At 30.4% G+C, this 25,645-nt stretch overlaps 2 protein-coding genes across 6 annotated transcripts in view; one reads left to right on the top strand and one right to left on the bottom strand.

Moving 5' to 3' along the window:
• LOC111627863 (AT-rich interactive domain-containing protein 4B-like) overlaps positions 1 to 5,577 on the top strand; it is a 64,435-nt gene extending 58,858 nt beyond the window's left edge. The window contains exons 20-24 of the mRNA XM_023371527.1: positions 195 to 288; positions 422 to 3,287; positions 3,369 to 3,506; positions 3,863 to 4,006; positions 4,085 to 5,577. Of these exons, the coding sequence (XP_023227295.1) occupies positions 195 to 288; positions 422 to 3,287; positions 3,369 to 3,506; positions 3,863 to 4,006; positions 4,085 to 4,140 (3,298 nt within the window). The 3' untranslated portion in view covers positions 4,141 to 5,577. The remainder of the gene's footprint in view (positions 1 to 194; positions 289 to 421; positions 3,288 to 3,368; positions 3,507 to 3,862; positions 4,007 to 4,084) is intronic.
• A 202-nt stretch (positions 5,578 to 5,779) lies between these two features.
• LOC111627849 (RNA-binding protein 34-like) lies at positions 5,780 to 24,427 on the bottom strand. 5 transcript variants are annotated; one of them, XM_023371506.1, is made up of 12 exons: positions 24,369 to 24,427; positions 23,907 to 24,106; positions 23,347 to 23,553; positions 20,168 to 20,214; positions 20,002 to 20,092; positions 19,883 to 19,942; positions 17,698 to 17,741; positions 17,540 to 17,623; positions 17,368 to 17,471; positions 10,906 to 11,024; positions 6,264 to 6,370; positions 5,780 to 5,999 (listed from the first exon to the last, which is right to left on the bottom strand). In XM_023371506.1, exons 2-12 carry the CDS (start codon positions 24,096 to 24,098, stop codon positions 5,831 to 5,833), a joined length of 1,224 nt encoding a protein of 407 aa, XP_023227274.1. In that variant the 5' UTR covers positions 24,099 to 24,106; positions 24,369 to 24,427; the 3' UTR covers positions 5,780 to 5,830. The 5 variants fall into 5 exon arrangements, with proteins under 5 accessions (XP_023227274.1, XP_023227277.1, XP_023227275.1 ...); XM_023371509.1 differs by having other exon boundaries at positions 20,002 to 20,089; XM_023371507.1 differs by lacking the exon at positions 24,369 to 24,427 and adding an exon at positions 24,169 to 24,361.
• Between the last annotated feature and the right edge of the window lie 1,218 nt (positions 24,428 to 25,645).

Raw genomic sequence — 25,645 nt, 5'->3', positions numbered from 1 at the left:
AAAGATATATAACTTCAAATTAAATAATTATTAAAGTTGGGTTAATATTTTGTTACATTATAAAGTTAAAACTTGTATTAAAATGAAGTATAAATGTAGAGTTCAAAAAATAAATAAGAATAAATTATTAATATATGACATTCATAAAACTTCATATTTTATAATTATTATATATTTCTGTTTTGGTATTTCAGGTATGATGAATGGGTTAAAAAGAAGCGCATTATGGAAAATGTTAGTGAGAAGAATATAAATGGAAAGAAGAAAAAGTTAGCTAATTCATTGAAAGTAAGCAGAACAATTTTAAATATAGTTTATTACAATATAACAATTTTTCTAACTTAAATAAAAAAAATTAATAAATACATTTATATATTTTTTAAAATCAAATACTATCAATTATCAAACTTGATATTTACAGGGAATGTCAAAAACGCCAGGAAGAAGGGGACGTCCTCCTAATTCCGTTAGACTAGCTAACTTAACAGACAGTTCGACTTTACTACGAAAAAATTCTACAAATAGTATGGCATCTTCGACATCTAACTCTCGCACAATGAGATCAGATAGGAATAGTTTATCAGAATCACCATTTGTCAATGGTTTAGAACCTAGGCGAAGAGCCAGAAGAAAGTCTGGAGTATCCATCAATGTCGAAGCTTCGCCGGATCTCGACAGTGATGACCATGATAATTCTGAGTTTGAAAATTTGAAAATTGCTACAGAAGAGAAAGTAAAACAACATACTGAGGAAGAATCAAAAGAAAATGAAAATAAACAAAATGAAATTGATATACAGATACCAAATATTACAAATAGCATGTCAGAAAATGAAAATTCTACAGTAGAAAATTTAGAAGTAAAAGTATCCGATTCTTCTGATATGGATCAAGAAGTAAAAGTTATATCTGATGACAAATGTCAAATATTGGAACCATGCAAGCCACCAGAATTACCAGATGATGAAATTACATCCAACAAAAATGAATTGGAAGAAAGTGAAGATGTTTTAATGAAATCTGAGTTGACAGACAATATTGTTAAGGAAGAACCTGTAAATACTGAAAACGATAAAACAGTCTGTGAGAAAAATATTTTAAATAGTGATAAAGAAATTTCAGAGACTAAAATAGAAGAAAAGGAAAATGCTGTGCCATTAAATGAAGATATTTGTGAAAGTCAAATAAATTTAGAAAAAGAGGATAATAAATATGAAGAAAACCAAGAACAAATTAATGTTGAAGATAAACAAGACATTCCAATACCAGAAATAGTTCCAGAAATGCCAGAGATTATTAAAGAAAATATTGATTATAAACCAATTAATTTAGATATTAAAGATGAAAAATGTATTGAGGGAGAAGAAGAATTGCCAAAGATGCTTAAAAAACGAGAACTTGTTGAAAATGATGACATGGAAGTTTTAATAAAATGTCCAAAACTAGAATGCGAAGCACCACAAAAATTAAAAGTTGCAGAAGTAACAACTGATGTTTTTCCTATGAAAAGTGAACTGAATGTAAATGAAAGCAATTACTCAAAAGATTCATTGCCTGACATCTCCGCTGAATATAAAGAAGAGAAAACAATTTCTTTAGATCCTATTCCCGATGATCTTCCACATCTTGAAACGATGAAATGTAACGAGGAAGAAATAGAAGTATACTCGGAATCTAAAACTGAAAACGAACCTCCGGAAACAAAAAATAATCAAATGTTAACTGATGAATCATTGCATGAAGAACAGTTGCCTGTAAAATCAGAATCATTTTCTATGTTAACAAAAATGTGGGAAATAGAAACATCAAAAATTGAAAGTTCGGAAGTAAAAGAAGAAATTCCTAATTTAGAAAATGTAACAGAAATACAAAAACCCAGTGAAATATTAACACCAAAAAAAGATGTAAAGAAGAAAAAATCAAAAGGATTGAAATTGGAAAAGAAGTCTTTGCCAAACGATAGTCAAAGCAAAGATGATGGAAAACTTAAAGAAGGGAAGAATAAGTCAAAAAAGAAATATAAAGTTGAGGGTGAAGATAGTGAAAAGTCAAAAATTCTTGAAGGAAAATTAAAGCAGAAAAAATTTAAAAAGAACAAAACGAAAAAGAAATTAGAAAAAACAGATACAAACTGTGAAAGTGATATTAAACCAGTGGAGATCAAAGAAGAGGTAAATGAAAAAGCAAAAAAGGAGAAGAAGAAAAAAGACGATAAAAAATCAAAAATAGAATCAAAACCTGACACTGATGGCAAAAATATCGATAATCTTAAAAAAGAGAAGAAGAAAGGTAAAAAGAATAAAGAAAAGGTATGTGCTGAGAAGAAAAATGAAAATAATTTGGAAAAAAAATGTAAAAAAAAGAAAAAATTACATAATGAATTAGAAATAATTGAAACCGATTCCGAAAAAGAAGCAGGTCTAAAAATAGACCCTGATAAAATTAAATTGAAAAAAGGAAAGAAAAAGAAAAAATCAAAAGATAATTTATTAGATGATTTAAGTGATTTAAAATTTCCAAAAGATATTCATAAAAAACAGGAGAAGAAACTCAAAGTGGAAGTTCCGGAAAATAATACTCTAGCCCAAGAATTGGTTCCGATGCCAAAATTTGATAATGAAACAGAACAAGATATTGCATTTTTATTATGTGAAGAGAAGGTACCAGCCAGTCCAGTTGGAAATGAAGAAGTGCCATTACCTACTTCATCCCATATCTCTCAAATTGAAGATCTTGTTGCAAACAGTACACCTGCGGCACTAGCAGCATCAGAAGTTTTAGCAACTATATCCGAGTCGGTCAGTAATGGTGCCCTAACTTATCCCAAAGGAATTAATCATATGTTAGTAACTGAAGCAGCTAACAGACACGAGTCAGAAGTGGCAGCTGTTTTAGATAACACCCCACCTAATACTCCTGACAGCACAGAATTAGCATTGTATAGTTCTCCCATTCAAGAAAACTATTCCTTACATGATGGGGAAAGTACTCGTTCCGGCAGAGATTCTGCAGACGGAGATTCAGACAGTTTGCATATTGATACTGCAAAATTAGACGTTGCCGAGAGTGAAGACTCTTTAGTGTTTCCTTCCTTGTCAAATTCATCTTTGCATACAGAAAAAAATAACCAAGTAAACATCAAATCTGGAAGCACAAATAAACGACATCGAAACGAATTAGATGAGATATCACCTAGTAAACGTAAGAAAAAAAGTAATAAGAGGTTATCATCAAGCGACATGAAATCAAATGTGAATAGAAAAATGCCTTTTAGCAAGTGTTTAAAAGGTAAGTTAATCATACTAATGCATTGTGATCTCTAGAATTAATGAGATGGCATTATTGTTAAAAAAATAAAATTTTTTACAGGTGATATGCAAATTAATGAAAATAACACTTCAGATTATAGAAATAGCATCTTTTCATCTCATACGGTTTCTTCATCCGGTACTTCAAATGAAGCATCTCTTTCTCGTCCATCAAAATTTAATTTTGATGTCCATCTAGGTGAGTTTCCATCATAATAAGAATTGGTACAAAGACATTTGTGTGAACCAAAACAATTCTATATTAAATTTTTATACATACTCAAAAAGTGACACTTTTCTGTTTGGATCTTAGAACAAATAATTGACTTAAAATTTATATGGTATAATTTTTCCAAGTTGAAGTGTATGGGAAAAATCAAAGCATAATTTTCTCCTGTTTAATATTATTAAGCCTGAAATCTTCAATAGATGTAGACATAGAAAGATAAATTTCTCATTATATATTTTTGTTTTGGTTTGTACTAATATTGTTTTGACCATTCTAACTTGATATAATTATGTCAAAACAAATTTTTAACATTCATTCTTTAACAGATGAATCAATGGATTCTGATAAAAGAATAGCTATTTTGCAAGAAAAGCTATTACAAATAAAAAAAGTGTATCTAACATTGAAAGCAGAAGTTGCACTTATTGATAGAAGGCGAAAGAAAGCTAAAAGAAAAGAAAAGGAAGCAGGTATTTTCATAATTAATTAATTAATTGTAGTTTTTAAAATATATATCTCATATCATTAACTTGTTATTTTTTCAATAGCAGCACAATCTTCAAATTCTGTTTCACAACTGATGGAAGTCCAGTGCTCTTCATAACATAGGGATTACTGGATGCAGCTTTGACTAATGATCATCACTCGAATTGTATATATCATTATGTATTTAAAACAGGGATTCAAATGTGTACAGAGCAATACTGGTTTACTTGCTGCTAGCTATATTAAAAATATGTAAAGCTGCTTGGCAGAGTAGTGTATTTTATATACTTTTATATCCAATATTTGTGTCATCCCATTTGTTGTAAAAAATTCCATATTTGGGATTTTATTTATTTATAAAGACAAAAGCTTATATATATATATACATACATTTAGATATACTGTATCTATGTATATATATATATACTTGCACAGTATTATATCATTACAGTTGCACAGTTAAAAAAAATCATTTATGCTTATATGTTTTGTGTAAAAATTGTGATTGAATTGCTAAGTCATCATGAAGAAGAAACATTGTACTCGACAAACTTTGGTGTGCGTGTAAAAAGAGAATTATATTTTCATTCCTTCCATCGTCCAGATTTTGCCGAGAAAATGAAATTTATTTTACAAAACGTATTTATCATTGTGATCAGTTGTTTTCAAAATTTGTTTATTTACTATCTGTTGTTTGAATCTCTTTTGTCTTAAAATTCATTCAAGATAAAAAATTTATATATATATTTGCATATATTTTTTTTCTTGTTTTGAAAAGTGATATTAATTAAATAAATTAAGTACCACATTGTATCATCGTAGACTTACAGAAATTTAAAGCTGTCATGATTTACACTTCTTGACCAAGAGGATAAAATTAAATTTTAGCAAAGATTTTAAAACACAGCAGAGCTTCCTATTTAATATGAATTTTGGTATGACATTTGTATAATAGTAATAATAAATTATAAGGAAAAAAAAGGAGAAAAATTGTATTTAACAGAACACAAAACAGTACTAATAGTCAGAATTTGCTAGTCTACTTATATTATGTATCTAAATTGCTGTTGGAAGTTAATGAGAAGAGTGCCTTGTAAGTTTACTTATCTGATGTACCATACGCAGTTTTCTGAGGAATTTAAATACTAACGGATGACGACCACGCTTCCAGAGACCCATTTCTCCTAACCGACAGAATCTCAACTTCCATAATAGCAAAACCAATCATTTACTTCCCCCATTTAAAGTAGTATGTATGTTTTTATTGTTTTATAAAATGTGATATGTTGATTTATAATCGTGAAGCATTTGTTACATATAAATTATCTTGCTATTGTTAAATTAACGGAATAGATGACGGTTTCCTTCCGGAATGCATTTGCCATCGGGAAGAGAAATCTCTTGCCATATTATGTTTATCTAAAAATGTTTATTTTATTGTGTGAAGTAATTCTGTCAGATTTTTTACTTAAAGGCATTTTTTCATTTATCATCATTACAAGTTGTTATAGCTTGTATGAATTCTTGTACTTGGATGTAATTAAGTTAGAGATGTCTATAANTTGCGTATTGGTTCGATTATAGAACGATTGTAAACGTTTCAGAAAATTGATCAAATTGAAAATAGTTCGTTTGATTTTCGGCAATTCTCTTCAGCGGTAGGTGTTATATAACAATTACTATGGTTATTGAAATATTGGATGTAAATGGGGTTTGCTTGCAAAACCTCCGCTGACGAAGTCGCGGGTAACAGCTAGTAATATAATATTTTTTAATTTAACTTTCACAATCATACAAATGAATAAATCTTAGAACATTTTAGTTCTAGATTGAAGTTTTTGTGCAATTTGCTTTTTTTGTTTTTGCTGAAGTCTAAGTTTAATCATTTTTTTCTTTTTCTTCATTTTCTGTTTTTCCAATGCGGCCATACCCTGAAATTTCCAATTTCTTTCGCTCTTCTGAACAAAAGTTTTATTCCTGAAACAAAAAAATTACAAATTATAAATTAAACCTTTCAAACACAAATCGTCATATTTTTATTATTTTTCATACTGCTTTAATGTATTTCAATATAATGATTATAATTATGTAGTTTTTGTTTGAACTTATTAAAATTTAAGTTGAATTTATAAAACTGAAATAATCATTGAAAAGCCTCGCATAAAACTTACACAGGTGAATTCAGTAAAAGCGTGAGTATTCCATTATAAAATAATCTTTAAAATTTGTTAAACAATTTACCTTTGAAATTTCTTGTTTTCATTCTTACTAGCTCTTGATATTCTCAGAGGTCGTCCCTTTAACTCGTTTCCATCCATTTTTATTGCTCGATTGGACGAATCTCTAGACTGACGAGAGAAATCTTGTCAGCACAAATATTTTGTAATTAATACATTTTCATATGAAATCTGATCAAATATTTAATTTTTCTTCTTAAGGGGCTTGCATCTTTGTGATGATAAGTATATTTTTCCTATTCTAATATTTTTATAATTTAAGTGATGAATGAAATTATATCTACTTTATACAGATTGTCTCAAATTTTTAAAAAATAAACATTAGAAAAGTTCCCAAGATAAAAATTGAAAAATGTAAGTAATCAGTTCATTTTTACTAATAATTGAATTATCATCCCTAAAATATATCAAAGAGATCTGATGATTTATTGTGAGCAATTGTCACCATCACAATGAATTGAATAACTTAACTAATTAACTCTGAAATAGGAAACTATTGAATTTCCAAACTCAAATTCTTCTCTTAAATGAAAATGTTCAATTAATCAAAACTTATGTAGAATAAATGTTTTAAAATTATTTAAATGAATCAACATTATTTATATATTGCTGTAGATGATTGTAGAATTTTGTTGGATGGCGGTAACTTTCAGGATGGATGGGCCATGCAGTGTGTGAAAATGATTACAAGGATCTATGTGAGTTAAATCCCCTGAACTTTCTCACAATGGGTGTAAAAATTCAACTGCAAAGATATACATAACTTCATTGAGTGACTGATTACTGGCAGTTCCAGTAGTTTGAGATTACCGTAAGAGTACTATTAAGAAATGTTTACACAATTCTTCTTTCTAGCCACACAAGCAAATGCATGCTGCAGAATTTGATAATGTTTTCTTGGTTGCACAGATTGTGTGTGATGTCTAAATATAAACCGATCATGTTAGAGCAATCGCATCACAGTTGATTGTAAATTGTTTTGATCTCATTTCATGTATTATAGTAGAAAAAAACTTTTTTATTGTGGTTTTTGTCAAAGGCAAGCTTAATGCAATTTCTAAAAGAAAATGCACTTTGATTCTTATTACAATGGATGAAATAATAGAAGAATTCCATTCAAATAAGCATTCATATTGGATACAATCATGAAGAAAAATGAAAAGAGCTGTCATAATTAAATTAATGAATGATTTACAACTTTCTGATAACAGGTTATATTCGCACAGATACAGATACATTTCTATGTTGCTATATTGGACACTTTATGGATGGTGCCTACAACCAGCATGATGAAAACAATTAGTTTCTCTTTTTTTTAATAAAATACAGTACAAAAATATAGAAGATACAAAATGTCTTTGGATATCCATCTTCACAATCACCAGCAACACACAAAATGTCTTTGCAGATGAAGATTGTATGTTGCTGATGATTGTGAAGATGGATATCCAAAGACATTTTGTATCTTCTATATTTTTGTATTTTATTAAAAATGTAAATACTATTAGCCAACTTGAAACAACTAGTTAGTTGTCAGTGCAGTTACACTTGTGTACTACAGTTCCAAGTTTACTAAATAACTGGAACAGTGAGCTAGCTGCACTGGAAGCTGCATTATTTGCCTGAGATATGAAATATATTTTTGTTTCTAATAAAATTGTAGACAAAACTGTCCAAAAAGGATCACCATTTATTATTTTTTTATGTTCCAAGACTAACACATTTTTAGTGACTGACCTTTCTTTTTAGGCTACTTGTCGCCAGAAAAATTACAAAAAGTCCTGTTAAAAAACACAAAACACTTCCAATTAAAATTTTAAAAAAATTTCTGAAAAAGGAACTGGTGACATACAGTTGTCTTGCTTACTTCCATCTATACCTTCTTTTGGGGGTTTCCTCTGCTTTTTATCTACTAAAAATTGGCGCTGAAATATGTAGATTTTTAGAAAAGCTGCCCCCTGGTGATGATACATGTAGAAATTTCTACATGTATCGTCACCATTGATGGAGAATTATTTCTAATTTTATTAGAAATAATTCTCCATCGGACGAACTTTTACAGAAGAAATTTCTACATGTATATTTCTACCAGGGGGGCAACTTCTCTAAAAAATCTACATTTTCCAGCACAAATCTTTAGTAGATAAAAAGAAGAAGAAACCCCAAAAGAAGGTATGATGGAAGTAAGCAAGACAACTGTATGTCACCAGTTCCTTTTTCAGAAATTTTTAAAACTTTTAATTGGAAGTGTTTTGTGTTTTTTAACAGGACTTTTTGTAATTTTTCCGGCGACAAGTAGCCTAAAAAGAAAGGTCAATCGCCGAAAATGTGTTAGTCTTGGAACATAAAAAATAATAAATGGTGATCCTTTTTAAGAGAGTTTTGTCTACAATTTTATTAGAAATAATTCTCCATCGGACAAACTTTTACAGAATATATTTTTGTTATTAAAGTTAACTTTAATAACACATGTAGCTTGACAAGTCCTCTACTTCTTTTTACCATCTTGTAAAGATTGATTTAAAAGAAATCTGTAAGAGAAGAACAAATATTCCCCTGCAGGTGAGAAAAAGAGCAATGGTGTGAACATATCCTTTTTGAAAGGCATGTTCGGTCCTTAAAGCTAAGAACATATATGTAGCTTTCAGACTTTTAAGCATTGGAAAATTGTGGGAATTGGGTTATCCTTCTGAGAAATCAGCACTCATGTTGGGTGAAATGTGAGCATAGTATTGAGAGTATTGTATTGGTTGACCAGACCAACTATTTTGAGGGTCTGGACTCCCCAATACCACAAATGAATGGGAGGACAGTCATATGTGCACAGGTGGATCTACATAGGGACTAATAGGGCTTAAGCCCTGGGTCCCCAAATGTCAAAGGCTCACAGAAATTGATTATCATAAATTTTTAATATCTTTTTATTAACAATGAACATTTATCATATAGTAAAAAATAGTTAATAATAATGATAATTTATAGCATTATTTGTTTTATTGTAATCAATGTAATGTAATTGGTCAGGTCACAAAGTTGCAATTTTAAGCCCCAATGTAAAGACTCTTAATCTAACAAAAAATGGGCCCCACTGAACTTCAATAAGCCCTAGGCCCCGAAAAACCTAGATCCATAGTAATGATGAGCTAAACAGCCACATCATGGACCCTAATCCAACAGTGGAGGTCTATCACTCATCAACCATTCATACACACTATTCTACACCATTTGAGGCAGTGAGGCATCACTCACTGCCTATTACTTCAGTTACCATTGTCTACATCTGCAATGGTGCCAATGGTGAAAAGACTGACAATGCATTGTATTTTTGGAAAGTTCCAGTTCAATCTACACTATCGTGACAAACAGAACAATGTTTAGAGACACTGCAGTGAAAGATTCCCAGAGGCATGCATTTTGTATCACCATATGGGCTTAGCACCAAGTATTATGGTGTGGGATGCCATTAGGTTCCACTCTTGTTTCCACCTCATATGCATTGCTGATACCCTGACCAGCTAGCAATACATCACAGAGGTGTTGAAGATGAGGTGGTACCCTATCTGCCGATATACCATATTCTTTATAATGTTATAAGATAGAATATGGAATACATAACTTAGGTTAGGTTTTAGTTTTTTAGAATGATAAATTATTGCAAATTATGAAATTATCATCATCATCCATTCCTGCTGATACTCAGAGGATGTACAGGTCAGCATGGTGAAAAATCAAACTTTTATATTACCATCCACTACTTTTCTCCAAACTCTCCTATCAACAGACAAGTTTTTAGCCTGGAGTAAAGTTAAATTCTTTTCTTCTAAGGCCTGCTTAACACTATCAATCTGCCTTGGTCTAGGACAGTGTTTTTCAACCTCTAATGAATCGTCACCCCTTCAACATAATATTGCCCCCTTCAATAAAACTGTTACGTAATATCGCCCCCTTCACTTCAAAATTCCGATGCCCAGGGCCAAGGCTAACACTAAATTCATACTGCATTGAATAGACTAGTGACTAGTATAATGTTATTTGTTTAATTATTGTATGATATAACAAATAAAATATCTAATTATTCTTAATATAATGTTTTACTATATCGCCCAGAAAATTGTTTTCTGGGCAATATTTGTTTTCGTTCCCCAAAATATAAATTGTTTCAAATCGCCCCCTCAACATGGAAAAACGCCCACATGGGGCAATATTGCCCCCATTGAGAAACACTGGTCTAGGACATCCCTATGGTTTTACTTCAAATACCTGTTTGGCTAGTGGCTCTTCTCCCATTCTTTCTAAATGGCCAAACCACCTCAGATTAGCCTCATTTACTCTCAACTGAAATTATTTATTGTATTAAACTAATAGAGGCCATATTGGGAATTTGAAAAATAAATAAATTATGAAAATTGATAAATAATAATAGCATGAAGTAGACATGCTGATTATTATTTATAGTTTTTCCCTGTTCATAGCAAAAGTATATATTCTATATACTACTAATATTTAATTGTTCATCCACTGTAGGAAATTACATAAAAAGATATGAATTGTCTGAAGAATAGTGAAGAATAAATTAAGCAACAAAAACGTTTTCTAGGTATATCTGGAATTGTCTTTCTGGAGAAAAATTGATAAGTAATTTTTACCTTGAATAAGACATAACCAAACCCTTTGCCTATACGAGTAGATTTGTCTCTTATGACTCGAACATTTATAATTTCTCCACAGGTTTCAAAGAATTTCCATAGCTCTTCATCTGTGATATCTGAAATGTAAATTCTATATTAGAAATGTCTTAAAATAACATTATTCAAAAATTATTATTATTGTATAAAAATTAAAATTTAAAAACACTGTACATATAATGAATATTTTCTATAAATTCATTCAGGGGCACCTTGTATAGTGTACATTGGGGCATGTGCCTGCCCTTTGTTGTTGCATTGCCCTTTTCTTATTCTTCAAGGGAGCTCTAAGGTTTCATTTTATTTACTCAATGAAACCTTACTCATTTTTATCAAAGAAAATCTTTTACTGATGACAAAATAAAAATATTTGCTATTAACCGAAAATTTGTTCTAGAGGTACTGAGATACCACAGTATTCAATATAATTTTGATATACACAGCAGAATCAAGGGATTAATTAAATGTGTTAATAAAGGGATAACTGTATATATATATATAATATACATACGATGCCCTTTTTTATAGCTTGTGTCCCCCTTTTAGTCTGTGGGTGCTGCTGATATTGTATTGAAATCTCTCACCCATATGATTTTTGTAATGATTTTTCTAATTTTTCCATTTTAATTTATTGCATAACATTAGACCTTGCAACTATAAGACATCAGCATTCAGATGAAATTTAAATCCAACTCAAAATGCCATTAGATATAATGGATTGATCAGAGAGGCACAAGATAAGGAATCTTCATACTGCCATAAGCAATTTAAATATTTCATATCTAATCATAACATTGATAAAAAATTATATCATTTCTATTCTTTAACATGTTGGCTGATTTCACTGTAATTCTAGCTCATTCATTATATCATGTAGATTATCTGTAAGAAAAACAGGCATAGCCAACTCTATGTCTATTTTCCTCAGGAATAATCAAATCCATCATTTCCACAATCTTAATGAAGTTCCTGTATTGTTGATATTGTGTAATTTGGATAATCATTTTGTTGCAAAAATATTTTCAGAAGAAAATATGTAAATAGAATAATATGACTTCCAGTTCATATCAGAAATTTGTATATAGTCAATTGGGCCTCTATCCCCTAAGTTTTCCATATCTGGTATTGTCTTTCATCTATCTAACTCTGTTCTCAGAATTAAGGAAAGACGGACGAACAGACAACAGTGGGAATTTATAGGTCTACAATTTTTTCAAATTGCAGCCCAAACAAATTAACTTTCTAGCTTAAACACTATGGAATAGTAATAAAAATATTAAGAGTTATGAGATCCTTCAAACTACAGAAGTCTATTGTCAAAGCAGTAAAATCCTCCAAAAATTACAAAAAATCTTTAAAAAAGATTCCTCAAAGCAATACATACAAATGTGTCTTTATTCCAATCCAGTCCTTTCAAACACACATTTGAGGAATTAACAATTTCACAGCAGAGTCAACCTTTCTTTTATAGGCTGCTCATCAATTAGAGGTGTACTCTGCCGTGAAATTGTTAATTCCTCAAATGTGCGTTTGAAAGGACTGGATTGGAATAAAGACACATTTGTATGTATTGTCTATGAGGAATCTTTTTTAAAGATATTTTTTTATCCTCCAGAAATATTTACTTTGTCTACTTATTTGTATTCCTTGTATATAACATATATATATTTATATGTAAAAAAGCAGGAAAATCAGGAGATATACTGATTTTCCTGCTTTTTTCCCCCGTCCAAGAAGAGACACAAAGCCTATGTTTTTCCTTAAATACTGTTTTACTATAAATATATGCAAATTTTTGCTAATATTTAACTACTTTCTGTCCAACATTTTCATCAATTTAATCTTGATTAGTTAAAATTTAATTTTTTTTCCTCAATTTTTTGAAATATTCTGTATAAAATAAAATCAGGTAAAGTTTTTAACCATTTCTTATAATTTAAAAGCAGTTATTTTGACATTCAGAACTTAATCAATTCTGAGATGTATTTGTCCTCCTTTTAAGAACAGTTTTATGTAAAAAAAAATTAAAGTTTCTTCTACACAAAAATTAAAATAATAGCAAGAAAGCTGTAGAATCAAAGACAAATTTAAGAAAATGTAAAAATTATATAAATGAATTTACTGTAACTTCATTTAGAAAATGACAGAAAAGATTAAGAAACTAAATACATTAAACAATAGATAGAATGAGATAAGCTGGATACATGTCAAAAACTTAAAAATGTTTACTGATTTTTATATTAATAATCTTGTTATTTAGATATTCTTTATAGAAGTTTGTCTTATCCCTGCTTAGTCCAAACTATATTTATTATAAAACCTCCCATCAGTCTAAACTTAAGATAATTGGATGAGTTTGCAAAAAGGATAAATATTACATGTGTATTTTTACTTTTCCGACTCTGTTATGTATGAGGGAAAGTATAGCGATCAGTCAAAAAATATTCCCTGTGATTTTTACGTGGAGAAATGCGTTTTTCTGTATGTATGGATTTTAGTGTGGGGAGCGCACAATTTTGTTCACCCTGTTTGAAGTTTAGTAACTCCTGTGCTTTTTGTAAACAATTTCAGAAATTTTGCAGGGAGGTTTGTCTATTAGGGGGATTGATGCTATTTAATTTTGATGGTTAAAGGTTAAGGTGGGAGATAAAGGGGGTCGTGTCATATCTCCAGTAGAGTTGGAGTTAATGAAGATTTTACTCGTTATTAGCATTTACAACTTTTTATAAAACCCATCCCTATCCTCAAAATTAAGCTTTTAGCCATTTTATAATAAGTAAAAAATATATTTTATTATTAAAAACTTTCAATAACAGATGGTGCCACACATGCAGTTTTNATAAAACCCATCCCTATCCTCAAAATTAAGCTTTTAGCCATTTTATAATAAGTAAAAAATATATTTTATTATTAAAAACTTTCAATAACAGATGGTGCCACACATGCAGTTTTAAATGTTGCCAGGAAAATTAAGCAACTCACTGCTGGATTTTTTAAATCTTTTAAGAAGAAATACAGCCATAAACCTGATTGACCATTATTGACTGACTATAAACAAAAAGATTCATTTTATGTATTTTTTTAGATAAAACTTCCTGTCCCAGTTCTTAAAAGATCTACTTTTGGATTCTCATCTTGTGACAAATGGAGGTTAAATGAGTTTTTAGTTAACATCCGTTTTAACAACAAATATAATTTTCAGACATTGATCTTGTTATAGTCTCGAATCCCATCTTTCAAAACTGTAATGATAGCATTATTTATAAAATTTATTATTTCTTACTTATATTCAAAAAGAAATAACTGATAAATGGAGAGAAAATGGATATAAAGTAGAAGAACCCCAATTATCCAAGATTCTGCACTATCTAAGGCAAATCCATAAGTGAATACACTATTTTCCTTACACTGTAATTCATAAAAGAAAGTTTAAAATGATGCCATGTATTAGAAAATCCAAGCAGCCCAGGTCTAATTAACTTGGAAAATTGGGGGTTCTACTGTATTTACAATTTACAGATAAAAAAACATAAATATTATATATAGTATAATAAAATGACTAACAATGTATGTTATTTTCTAACAAACATTGTTAGTCATTAAATTCATTTATATTAAGATAACATTTTTAGCCTTTTCGGCTAAAAATATTATCTCGATATATACTTAATAAATTCATTATTTAATTTACTAAATAAAATTTGCATCATTCTGAAAACAAAAGATACTAAGTAATGTATTTCCAATACAAATTCAATAATGCATATTCTGTTTAGTGTCTGATATAATTTAAATACATAAAGTCATGCAATAAAAGTCAATAAAAGCATTCAAATGGTAGGATATTAACACAAATGAGAATTTTATTATGGCAGCCATTTTTTTTCATGGATAATGAAATTAATTAATTCTATTTCAGATTATTTCAATTTACGTGAATATCTCAGTGGATGTTTACTTAGAAAAAATATTTCTTAAATCAGATGATTTAACCATCAATCTGTGGGTAAGTCTATTAAACTTTTATATACAAAAAGAAATTTATGTTCACTGTAGCTTAGAATACTCTTGTAGTGGGTTGAAATTTTCAATTTAAATATTATTTTAAGAAGTTATATGCATTGTTACATGAAATAAGTCATGATACTAACATATAAGGTTAATATCTCAAGAATGTAAATCCAGTTTTGCATGAATACTATAATTTTTCAATTTTAGCAAAAATTCTCTACTTTTTATTTATCTTTTTACTTGTCTGATATTCTCAGAAATTTGTTTATCTATTGATTTTCATTTTATTAAATTAATCAAATTTTATAACGACTTTTTTTATTGCTGAATATGAATTATTGAAATTTAATTATCTGAAGTGGTATTAGCACTCCAATGATATTGATACACACATACAAAACTTAAGGACGAATATCATTGCTAGTGGTGAGAGCTACAAGAAGTCTTGGTGACGAGCACTGTGTGAGCCGCCGGGGAGGTTGGGACTTCTTCTCCTTCCCGGTGACCTACTTTCTTGTCAAGGATGGCGTTTCGTTCAGTTACGCGTTACGCGAGTGTAGGAGAGTCGGAGGGGTCGACGATAAGACGTTGGCTAAGTCGAGTAATGACACCATTTAAAACAAAAACAACGGTTTATTAACCTAACTAACTAAATAAAAATTTTACAAAACTTCATAGACTTCGCGGATGACAGAGAGAGAGTTTACAATAATAATCGTTCATACCTCTTTGCACATACTAATGGGATATTTTCCCGTAATGTCGTCCTTTATGGATTCTGAGCGGTGACACAAGTATAGGTCGGCGACGGAAGTGTAGGTCTGCGATGGAGAAGGGGATGTCTGACTTCGACGTTCGGCGATTCCCCTGAGGAGGGGAATGTGTCGGGCTTTTATACCTTTTTCGGTGGGAAAAATTAGTCAGGTGTGAGGTTAAAGGTGGCGATAGAATGGCAACAATATGACGAATTTCGGCCGTAATTGTAAACAATACATGGTTTGATCGTGAGAATGTTTATACTTAAATAGAAAGATTTATAATTTTCTCATGCACCTCAAATTTCGTTTCTGCAGGTGCAACTTCCTCTAGTTTTAAAGGAATTTTTATTTAAATTTATTAAAATTTTAAANAAAGTTGGTGTTCGAATGAAACAATATGACGAATTTCGTCGATAATTGTAAACTATTCACGAATTGATCGTGAGAATGTTTATAGTTAAATAGAAAGAGTTATAATTTTCTCATGCACCTCAAATTTCGTTTCTGCAGGTGCAACTTCCTCTAGTTTTAAAGGAATTTTTATTTAAATTTATTAAAATTTTAAAGGGTTACTTTCTTCTATGAAATTATATGCACTTCGAATTTCACAACTGTATGACAGTTCAATTCCATACTAATAGATGTCTCTACCTGGGTAATGGTAAACACTTTCCATCCATTCTTAAGTCCAACTGCTGTATGTATGTTTTTCACCAAAGACTTACTGTTATTGCTTTGATTTGCAAATTTATCAGATTATATTAAGGATAATTAAATAATTATATACAGTATAAAGCAATTTGGATAGAGGTAAGTGGTTAGGCTGCCATTTCACAATAAAAATTAATTTAATTCTAATTATTAAACTTAACTTTAGAATATTGTGGAAGAAAAGATCTGCCCAGAGCAGGACTTAAGCAGGAATTGCTTACCATGCAATACTAATTGAATCAAGTTGATGTATATGTTATCAAATTAATTTTTATTACTTTAATAAACCATAAAAACTTAATTTTATAATAGTTAAGTAATATTACTAATCTATAAAATGAAGTTGAACAATTTTTTGCACACTGATTATATATTAAATACTAGCTTACCCGTCGTGCATTGCTGCGATCTCAGAAGAAACTAAATTCAAGCAAACTTGTAATGATAAAATTAAATTTTCATTTTATCATTTTTATTGAAACTTATTATTACTATTCGTTTTCATCGGGAAAACATTTCAAAGTGTTGTTTCAATTCTATTTATTTATTGGAGTGCTCGTGGATACACGATATTTTTTGTTTCTCCGTCTGGTGCGTACATGAATAAATCGGAAGGTTTTCCGATGCATGAGCCGGCCACGTACAGTTGTCCACGCAAGAAGCACGGATTCTCCAAATTTAGCCCACACACTCGCAGCGATTGTCAGAAGCACGATATTCCCCATATATATATATATATATGGGGAATATTTCACAACATGCCAAGGAAGAGAGGAAGGAGCAATTAAATAATTAAAATTATAAAGGATTAAAAAAAATATATATATACATTATATACATTCATTTTTATATATATAGATAATCTATGACAAAAATTAAAATTAAAATAGCCACCTTTTGAGAAAATAATAATAAATCAAATTTCTGAATACAAGAACTTAACTGTATGGAAGATTTCCAACAAATATGGTCTTTCTATAGTCATGTTGTTGATTATTGTTAACTCTATCTACTCTTATATGATTATCTTGAATTTTAGTTCCATTTCTAAAATAAAAATATACTATTTTACTATGAATATTTCCAAAACTTTAAACTATAAATAAACATCTTACAATTTTAATGAATCCATAGCCATGTGTTCTGTTTTAAAAACAATGTAAGCATTATAACTTGTGATGTCGGGATGATATAAGTTTCTGTTGAAATTTTTGAAACAAAATATATATTAATTTATTACCATAGAAATTAATACATTTTTATCAGTACTTACTTTATAACTGCAACTTTTTTAGGTAAAGTGGGTTTAATTGGTGCCTGTTCAATTTAGAAAAATCATATAAAAATTACTTTTTATACTTAATGAACTCTTTTATATACGTTATTCCTTGTTTATTCTAAGAATTTATTAAGTAATTGTTATTAAGTAATTTATATGTAAAACAAGGTTAATCTAACAATAACAAAGAATTTTAGTAAAGATAGTTACATGTTCAAACCAGAGATTTTTTAATAACATAAAAAATTTCAATTTATTTGATATAAAGAACAATAAAAAGAATTCAAATAATAAAATTAATTTAAATTATAATTTAATATTTGATGATTCCATATATAAAGAGATTAAATATATTTTTTTAAATGTAATACAAGTATGAAAATAATAGAGTTGATGATATTTGGTGTGGGGAAACTTAAAAATTGTGGATTACCGAGAACACGTTACAAATTTGAGAACCTTGAAAGACAGTATCACACTGTGTTTTGAGGATCAGTTATCATACTCACTGTCATCTTCAGAATAGAGACATTGAATAGTATCCTCTGAATTGCTAAGGTTTCTGTATAGCATGAATGTCTTGTAAAAATAAAATGTTTGTTGCTTGTAATGGTGAGTTTTGTTACCAAATTTTAACAGAAATGTCTTTGGTATATCCTGAAATGTCACCATATTGGATTTGGTTGCATTTATGCTGCTAAATATTTCTGCAGATGGTGATTGTAATTAGAGTACTCCTGTTAAATACTAAGTACATTTATTTTCTTACATAAAATATCAATACTTCATCAGTTCATTATCAACTCTACATTTTATTTACTGAAAACAGGTGCTAGCTTTTTTAAAATCTACATTTTCCAGTGCCTGTTTCCAGTAACACCCCCAGAGAAGGTATGGATGGATGCAAGCAAGACATCTGTATGTTTCCAGTTATTTTTTAGAAATTATTTATAATTTTAATTGGATATATTTTGTGTTTTTAAAAGGACCTTTTTTGTAACCTCTGGCAACAAGTAGCCTAAAAAGAAAGGTCAGTTGCCAAGAACGTGTATAGTCTTGGAACACAGAGAAAATAAATGGTGATCCCTTTTGGGCAGACTTTGTCTTCAATTTTATTAAACAATATTCTCCATTGGATGAAAATTTACAAATGTATATTTTAAACTTACTGAACCTATTTCAATCAATTTTTACTTTCCTGGCTCTGTTATTTATAACAGAGCCAGGAAAGTAAAAATTGATTGAATGATTGAAATTGTTATTGAATTTAATTTAAAGATCAAAATTGTTATATATAACAGAGGGAAAGTATGGCAATTGGTCAAAAACTGACCCCCACTAAATTTTTACATTTTTGGACTGTGAGGACATCTTGAAATGTTGAGAAACAGAAAAAAAATTTGAGGATTTTTTCTCTCTCTCTCTCTCTCTGTGTGTATGTGTGTGTGTGTGTGTGTGTAGCAGCTTGCTTTTGTTCACCCTCTTTGAAGCTTAATAATTCCTGTGCTTTTCATCAAAAATTTCTGAAATTTTGCATGGAGTTCATGTATTAGAGAGATTGATGCTATTAAATTTTGATGGTTAAAGGTTGATGGGGTGGGGAGATAAAGAGGGATCATGTGTCATATCTCCAGTAAGGTCAGACTTAATGATGATTTTACTTGTTATTAGCATTTACAATTTTTTATAAAACCCATCCCTACCCTCAAAATTAAGCTTTTGCCATTTTATAATAATTAAAAATATAAAACGTTTTTAATAATAAAATATTATAACAAATGGCACCACATATGCAATTTTAAATGTTGTGGGAAAGTTAAGCAACATGTTGCTGGATTTTTATATTTACTTTTTTATGTTTTATTCATGATAACACAAATAAAAAATTTTAGGAATTGTAGATAAATTCACAAGAAGTAAAATTTTTTTCTATTATAAACTTTGAAATGTTTGAAGGTAATATTTCAATTTTTCAATACTTCATATTATTATTTCAAGTAATGATACATTAAAATTAAATATACCTCATCATATATATAATAATAATAATAATTAGTTATACTCTATTCGTATTTATTATACCTCAATATTAATTTCAATTAATTCAAATATAAATTAAATATTTATTTTAATAATTTTTAAGATTAAAAAAAAATTATGAAATTGAAAATATACTCACTGCACTGCGTATCCTAATGCTTTCTACGACACCGAAAGACTTGAAGATATTTTTTATTTCCTAGAGAACATTATTAGTAAGTTTATGAAAGTAAAATGTTTTAAAATTTATGATTTTACCTCTTTGTTAAATGTTACAGGAAGATTGCCAACAAAAACTGTCCTCTTGTCTTTATCATAGTCTTCAGATGTTTTCTGATATTTCTTTCTTCTGAGTTTATAATACATGTCATATTAGAAGGATTATAAATATATCTAAATAATGTATAATATATTTTGTCCTTACCTGTTTTTATCCTTTTGTTTTGGCATATTGCTTGAATTTTCCTCTCCCTGAACAGAAAAATAAGAAAATAAATTATTTTTTCTATTATGAAATTTGATTCATTCTTTTGTAAAGTATTTTTAAACAATTATTCTAGTCACATTTTTTCAAATATTAAATATTTTCAATTATGTTTCTATTGTATATTATTATTGACTAAGACCAAAAAATCTAAAAATAACTTTTGTACATACTACTTATGTACAATAATTTGTACATACTACTTATGTACAATTGTTATAGACTACAGAAATAAACTACTTTTTTCATGCAAAAACATTAATAAAGAAACTTTTTCAATTGGAATGTATGACTAAATTTGAAATTAAGAAAACAGATCAACATCAAAAATAAGAATTGCTATAAACCAATAAACTACAGTAATTTGAAAATTTACAGCACATTACAAAATCCTAATTCGAGTAACAATTATTTAATCAGATTCCCTGAAAAATGTATATTAAGTTGTTAAAAGGCTAGAAATAAAATTTACAGTCCCTAGCAGAGAAAGTCCAAAAATATTTAATTTTTTTTCTGTTAAACTCGTTCTTAATTATTTACTCTTTAAACAAACTGAATGAATCTTAATGATAACACATACTTTTACTTTATTCATTATTACAACTAATAAATTGCTTATCTACAAGGTCTGTTCAAAAAGTATCGGACCTTTGGTCGGCAAAAATAAATTTATTGACTTTGAGGTACAAAACCGTAATCCCCTTCAAAGTAGTCTCCTTGGTAATGTATACACTTCTCCCAGCATTCCTGCCATTGCTGGAAACACTGCTGGAACGCATCTTTTGGAATGACCATCAGCTGGTCCGTCGGATTCCGCACGATGTCTTATCTCGACTAAATTCAGGTTCCTTTTAGCAGCATTTTCAGCTTGGGAAATACCCAAAGGTCACACGGAGCCATGTGGAGAGAGTACGGAGCGTGACGAACCACAGGAGTATTGTGTTTGGCGACGAAAGCCCGAATCAGATGCGCAGAATGGGCGGATGCGTTATCACGATGGAGCTGCCAAGTTTTGATCGACCACAGATCCGGTCGTTTGCGTCGCACTGTATCGGAAAGACGACGAAGGACCTCCTGGTAGTACTCCTTTGCGATGGTTTGGCCTTGTGGTGCGTACTCACGACACACCACCCCACGAGAGTCGAAAAAACTGTCAACATGACCTTTGATATTGCTGCGGACCTGCCGCGCTTTTTTTGGCCTCGAGGATCGTCCCCGAAAGCCTGCTGAATCTTGCGAATGGTTTACACTCGGGTATCGCCAAGGTTTTTGGCAAAATTTGATGTAATATCGCTGCTCACGTTGTTCAGTCATTTTCCAGATTAGTGGAATCCGACGAGAGCACACTACATGACCTCACTCATAGGCCAATTGCCGACGACTGACGCTTCCTGCAGGCGGGAAAAAATTCAGGGCTGTGCATGACTGTCCCCTCCACAACTCCACCGAAGGAGGCCTCTCACGCATCATTGGTTTACATGGAAAAAAAAAAGGGCCCGATACTTTTTGAACAGACCTTGTATAATAACATTGTAAAGTATTGACCTTTTAGCAGAGAGGAAACAAAAGAAGCACGACCTTGTCAATTGGACCCATGTGCGGTCGGGCAATATACAACTTGTAAGGTGTTGACTTGTAAACAGAGGGAAAACAAAGGAAGTGCCAACTTTGTCAATTGGACCCACCTGTAGTCAGACATTAGACCATTTGCCATATGATAAACAACTGAATGTAAACAAGTAGCAGACGTTTACGTAAGCTCCACTCTCGTCGGATGACGGCAGACCCGAGTGTAAGCTGTTCGGGCAAGAAAGGATTGTGATTGGTTGGAAGTCCCCTTAAATTGCGGGGCGAGGAAGAGAGAAGGGCAAGAGACTGGTACACGGTAGACTCAGGCACTTGGGAAGCCTGCTGAGTGTAGAGAGAGTGTTCTCCTCTGGTAAACATCTCAGGGAGGATTAGTGCGGAGACTGGACTGACCATGCAGTTGAGGCAACTCCACAAGCTAACTGAGGCCATAGTTCTCAGAACCTAGTACGTGAGTCACCATGCATTGTTATCTTGTATGTATATTATGTTTTCAAACATGTACTTTCTGCATATAGAATCTGTAAATAAACTGTAAATATTATCAATTTGAGTGTGGAGGTGTGCTTTCCATCGAACCTGGATCACTACATCGAATTGTGATACACACGGAAACCAACTTTACGAGACGGAGTTTGGGAAAGAACTTCACTAGATCTTCACTAACATATACAACTAATTCACTAATTTAACCAATTAAACAGCCAGATTCTTAATTGACTACTTAAGGCAAGTTAACTGCTAAGTAATTTTGCCAGAGTTAGGTGGTTAAGCTGCCATCTCATGTTAAATTTAATAATTAGAAACAAATAAGTGTAATTTAGAATATTCTAGAGAAAAAGATCAGCAAGAGCAGAACCAAAACCCTAAACTCCTATTTACTGTGCAGATGAGTGCCAGTTATGCTACCTAGACCTCTGTTCTATCTCTGCTTCCAGACTAATTAATTAATATAGATATAGCCATACTTCATTCATAGCATTGACTTGGGATGACTTAGTGCCCATGACCCTCCATGGCTCTCAGACAACTTACACTTTTATTTGGCATGGTATACTTCCATATAATAACATACATAATCAATCCAAACTGCTTACTAATTAATTAACCTTAAATAACACTATAAAGCATCTGGCTGCTCATTTGTTGCTTGAATAATCTATTTTATTTTTTTTGTTTGATCTATGAAGATTGAGTCTTGAGATGAAATATAATTAAATTAAATCATATTTTTATTTATTTTATTTATAAGCATTGTAAAGAAAGATGTTATTCATCAAATTATCATAAGTTTTTAAACAATCTACTTTTACTTATAATTAAAGAAATAATAAAAAAAACTATCAGCATTTATCCTAACTGAATATAATAAAAATGAAGATAATTTCAGAAGAATAGAAAAAAGAACAATTTGATTTTGTTGAATGTAGTAATCTGACAATTATCAAATAATAAAAATTCTTTTCTATTTAATAACTAATCCATTATGGAAAATAAAAAATATACTACAAGTCAATATGTAATAGTTTTACCTCCTGAAAATGAACAGATTGTTTCTTTTGTTTTTTAGACTTAAGATGTGTTTTATTTCCATCTTCTATCAATTCATTGTTCACATTAAAAATTTCTATTTTGCTATTTTGATCTTTCTTTTGTTTCTCATTTGACTTTTTGTTGTAGGCTATTTTTTCTTGTGCAATATGTTCAGACTCATCTTTGACTATATATTTTTCTCTGAACTGAAAATACAAACAAGCAAAATTTTAGTATAAATTACATTACATATACAGCAAATCTTTTTTCTTGGATATTTATAATAATACAATATCAACATTAACACAAGTACAGTTATCAGTATCTTGTGATGTTTATCATTGTTCTAAGAGAAATTAAAGTTATTTGCATTCTTTTATTATATTTTAGTAATTCTTAGGGTGCAAATTTTCCGAGTGAGTGAAAATATGTGGCGAGAAGAGGTGACGACGTTTCAAGCTCTCATCTGTGTGATCATAATAAACAAGACCAAGAAACAGAGAGTGTGAAACGGCTCATCTCTTCTTGCTCGCTCGTATCTCCATAGTAACATCCTTACTCCAGGAGGCAACTCCAATGGTATGAAATCTTCACTTTCTGTTTCCAATATTCTCTTATGCTGATTTGTTTCATCTGTATGACGTTTCTTCTTTGTTTTCTTCCTTTTCTTTACATTTTCTTCCTCGAATTGTATATCCTCCGACTTAGTTTTATTTAGGAATGCAGTTAATAGACCAATTTTATATTCCATTTTTTAACCTATATAGAAAATAATTTAACTTTATTTATATATACACAATTTGCTTAAAAGTAACTATTACCAAAAACTTATCGAATGGTTCTCATCATTTACATGATAAACTAATCAAATGAATATTAATTAAGAATGAACACTGTAAAAATATGCAATTGTATCATTAAATGCTTCACAAAATCAGTTTCAATATTAAATTTACGCTAAGATTCGAATAACGTAGTTAAATAAACTAATTATAAGTAAGCAATTTTGATTTGAACATACTGTGAATCACGTGTAACAAATGACAACACTGACTTCTCTCCACCTAGCGGAGAAAATTGTTTATGGATAAAGAAAATTTAAATAGAAATTAAAATTGCTTAAAATATATCCATTTACGGTTAATTTTACTAACTATTATAATATTTAAATAGTTTAATGTAAAATTTATTCTAGTAATTTTTAGAATTGATATTTATCAATTTTCCATTTTTTTTTCGTCTTTTGGGCACTAAGAGAGTTTTTTTGAATCCCCACTTTAAGTCCTGTCAGGCTCACAATGCGGGTAGCAAGTGACGAGAGATTGGTCCGATGTTTCCGGATCTAAAATTCTTGATCAGACTTGGACGCTGGTCAGATGGCCGAGGCGATTAAGGCATTATCCTACCACTCTGGGTATTCCCGGGATCGAATCCGGGCGATCAAAAAATTTCAAGAATTTTTCGGGACTGATCTGTCCGGATATGTTGGGCCCCGTCCCTCACCATTTGATTGTGGACCTAGCCGAACCGACGATTGGTTTGATGAAAAGGCCTTCTTAGTGACCACAAGAGTATAACAGAGAACATACCCGGATGCAAATGTGCGGGCTTTCAGAAGCTGGTGTCTTTACCGCTTCGGCCATCTTGCCAGATTCAATTGTTGCCCTCTAATTTTTATCTTACAATTTGATAAAGATACCTACCCATCCGATCATGTTTACAAAAACGTTACGTAATGCTAGGGTTTCAACTGTGGGTAACAGAATGATTCATTTTTGTTTCTAGTGTTGCTTAGCGAACCACTTCTAGTGTTGCTTTGTACGTTATACACATAATTAAGAAAGTAATATTAGGTTTGGTATCCCGCAGTATGTATTACTTTTTAGTACAGTTAAGGATATTAATCGAAGATTAAGTAATTCTGGAAGCGGGTATGTGTGACAGCGTTACGGAGCGTTATAAAATAGCTTTATGGAAATGGGATGGCAATTGAAAAGTAAAATAACGTTAGGTAATTTGTGAAAAATCCTTCTTTTGTAAATGTAATTGATTTAAGTAATAATTTAGGAAACTTTATTGTCATTACTTTGGTCCAGGGCCAGATCCAAAGGATGCTACGAGGGCTTAAACCCTCCCCATTGACACAAAAATTTAAAATTTATTTATTCGAACTTCAAAACATTTTATTAATTTATCCTAACGCTTCAACGGGTGTATATAGATATTAAAATGTAATTTTATTTGTAGCGATGTTGAATTGTAATTTTATTAAATGCATTTATTATGTAAATTACAGAC

Source organism: Centruroides sculpturatus, unplaced genomic scaffold (assembly GCF_000671375.1).
Source record: "Centruroides sculpturatus isolate CEXI.00-Female unplaced genomic scaffold, Cexi_2.0 scaffold475, whole genome shotgun sequence".
Taxonomy (NCBI): Eukaryota; Metazoa; Arthropoda; class Arachnida; order Scorpiones; family Buthidae; genus Centruroides; species Centruroides sculpturatus.
The sequence above is the reverse complement of the archived record's forward strand: the minus strand, read 5'-3'. Positions and strand labels throughout refer to the sequence as shown.

What these genes read in the sequence shown, in the direction of transcription:
- LOC111627849 (XM_023371506.1), bottom strand. Translation starts at nt 24,098, where the DNA reads ATGGAATATAAAATTGGTCTATTAACTGCATTCCTAAATAAAACTAAG. An exon ending in GCTATGGATTCATTAAAATT is followed by an intron (nt 17,472 to 17,539) that starts GTAAGATGTTTA and finishes TTTTTATTTTAG; the next exon opens with AAATGGAACTAAAATTCAAG. An exon ending in GAAAACAAGAAATTTCAAAG is followed by an intron (nt 6,000 to 6,263) that starts GTAAATTGTTTA and finishes TTTTTGTTTCAG; the next exon opens with GAATAAAACTTTTGTTCAGA.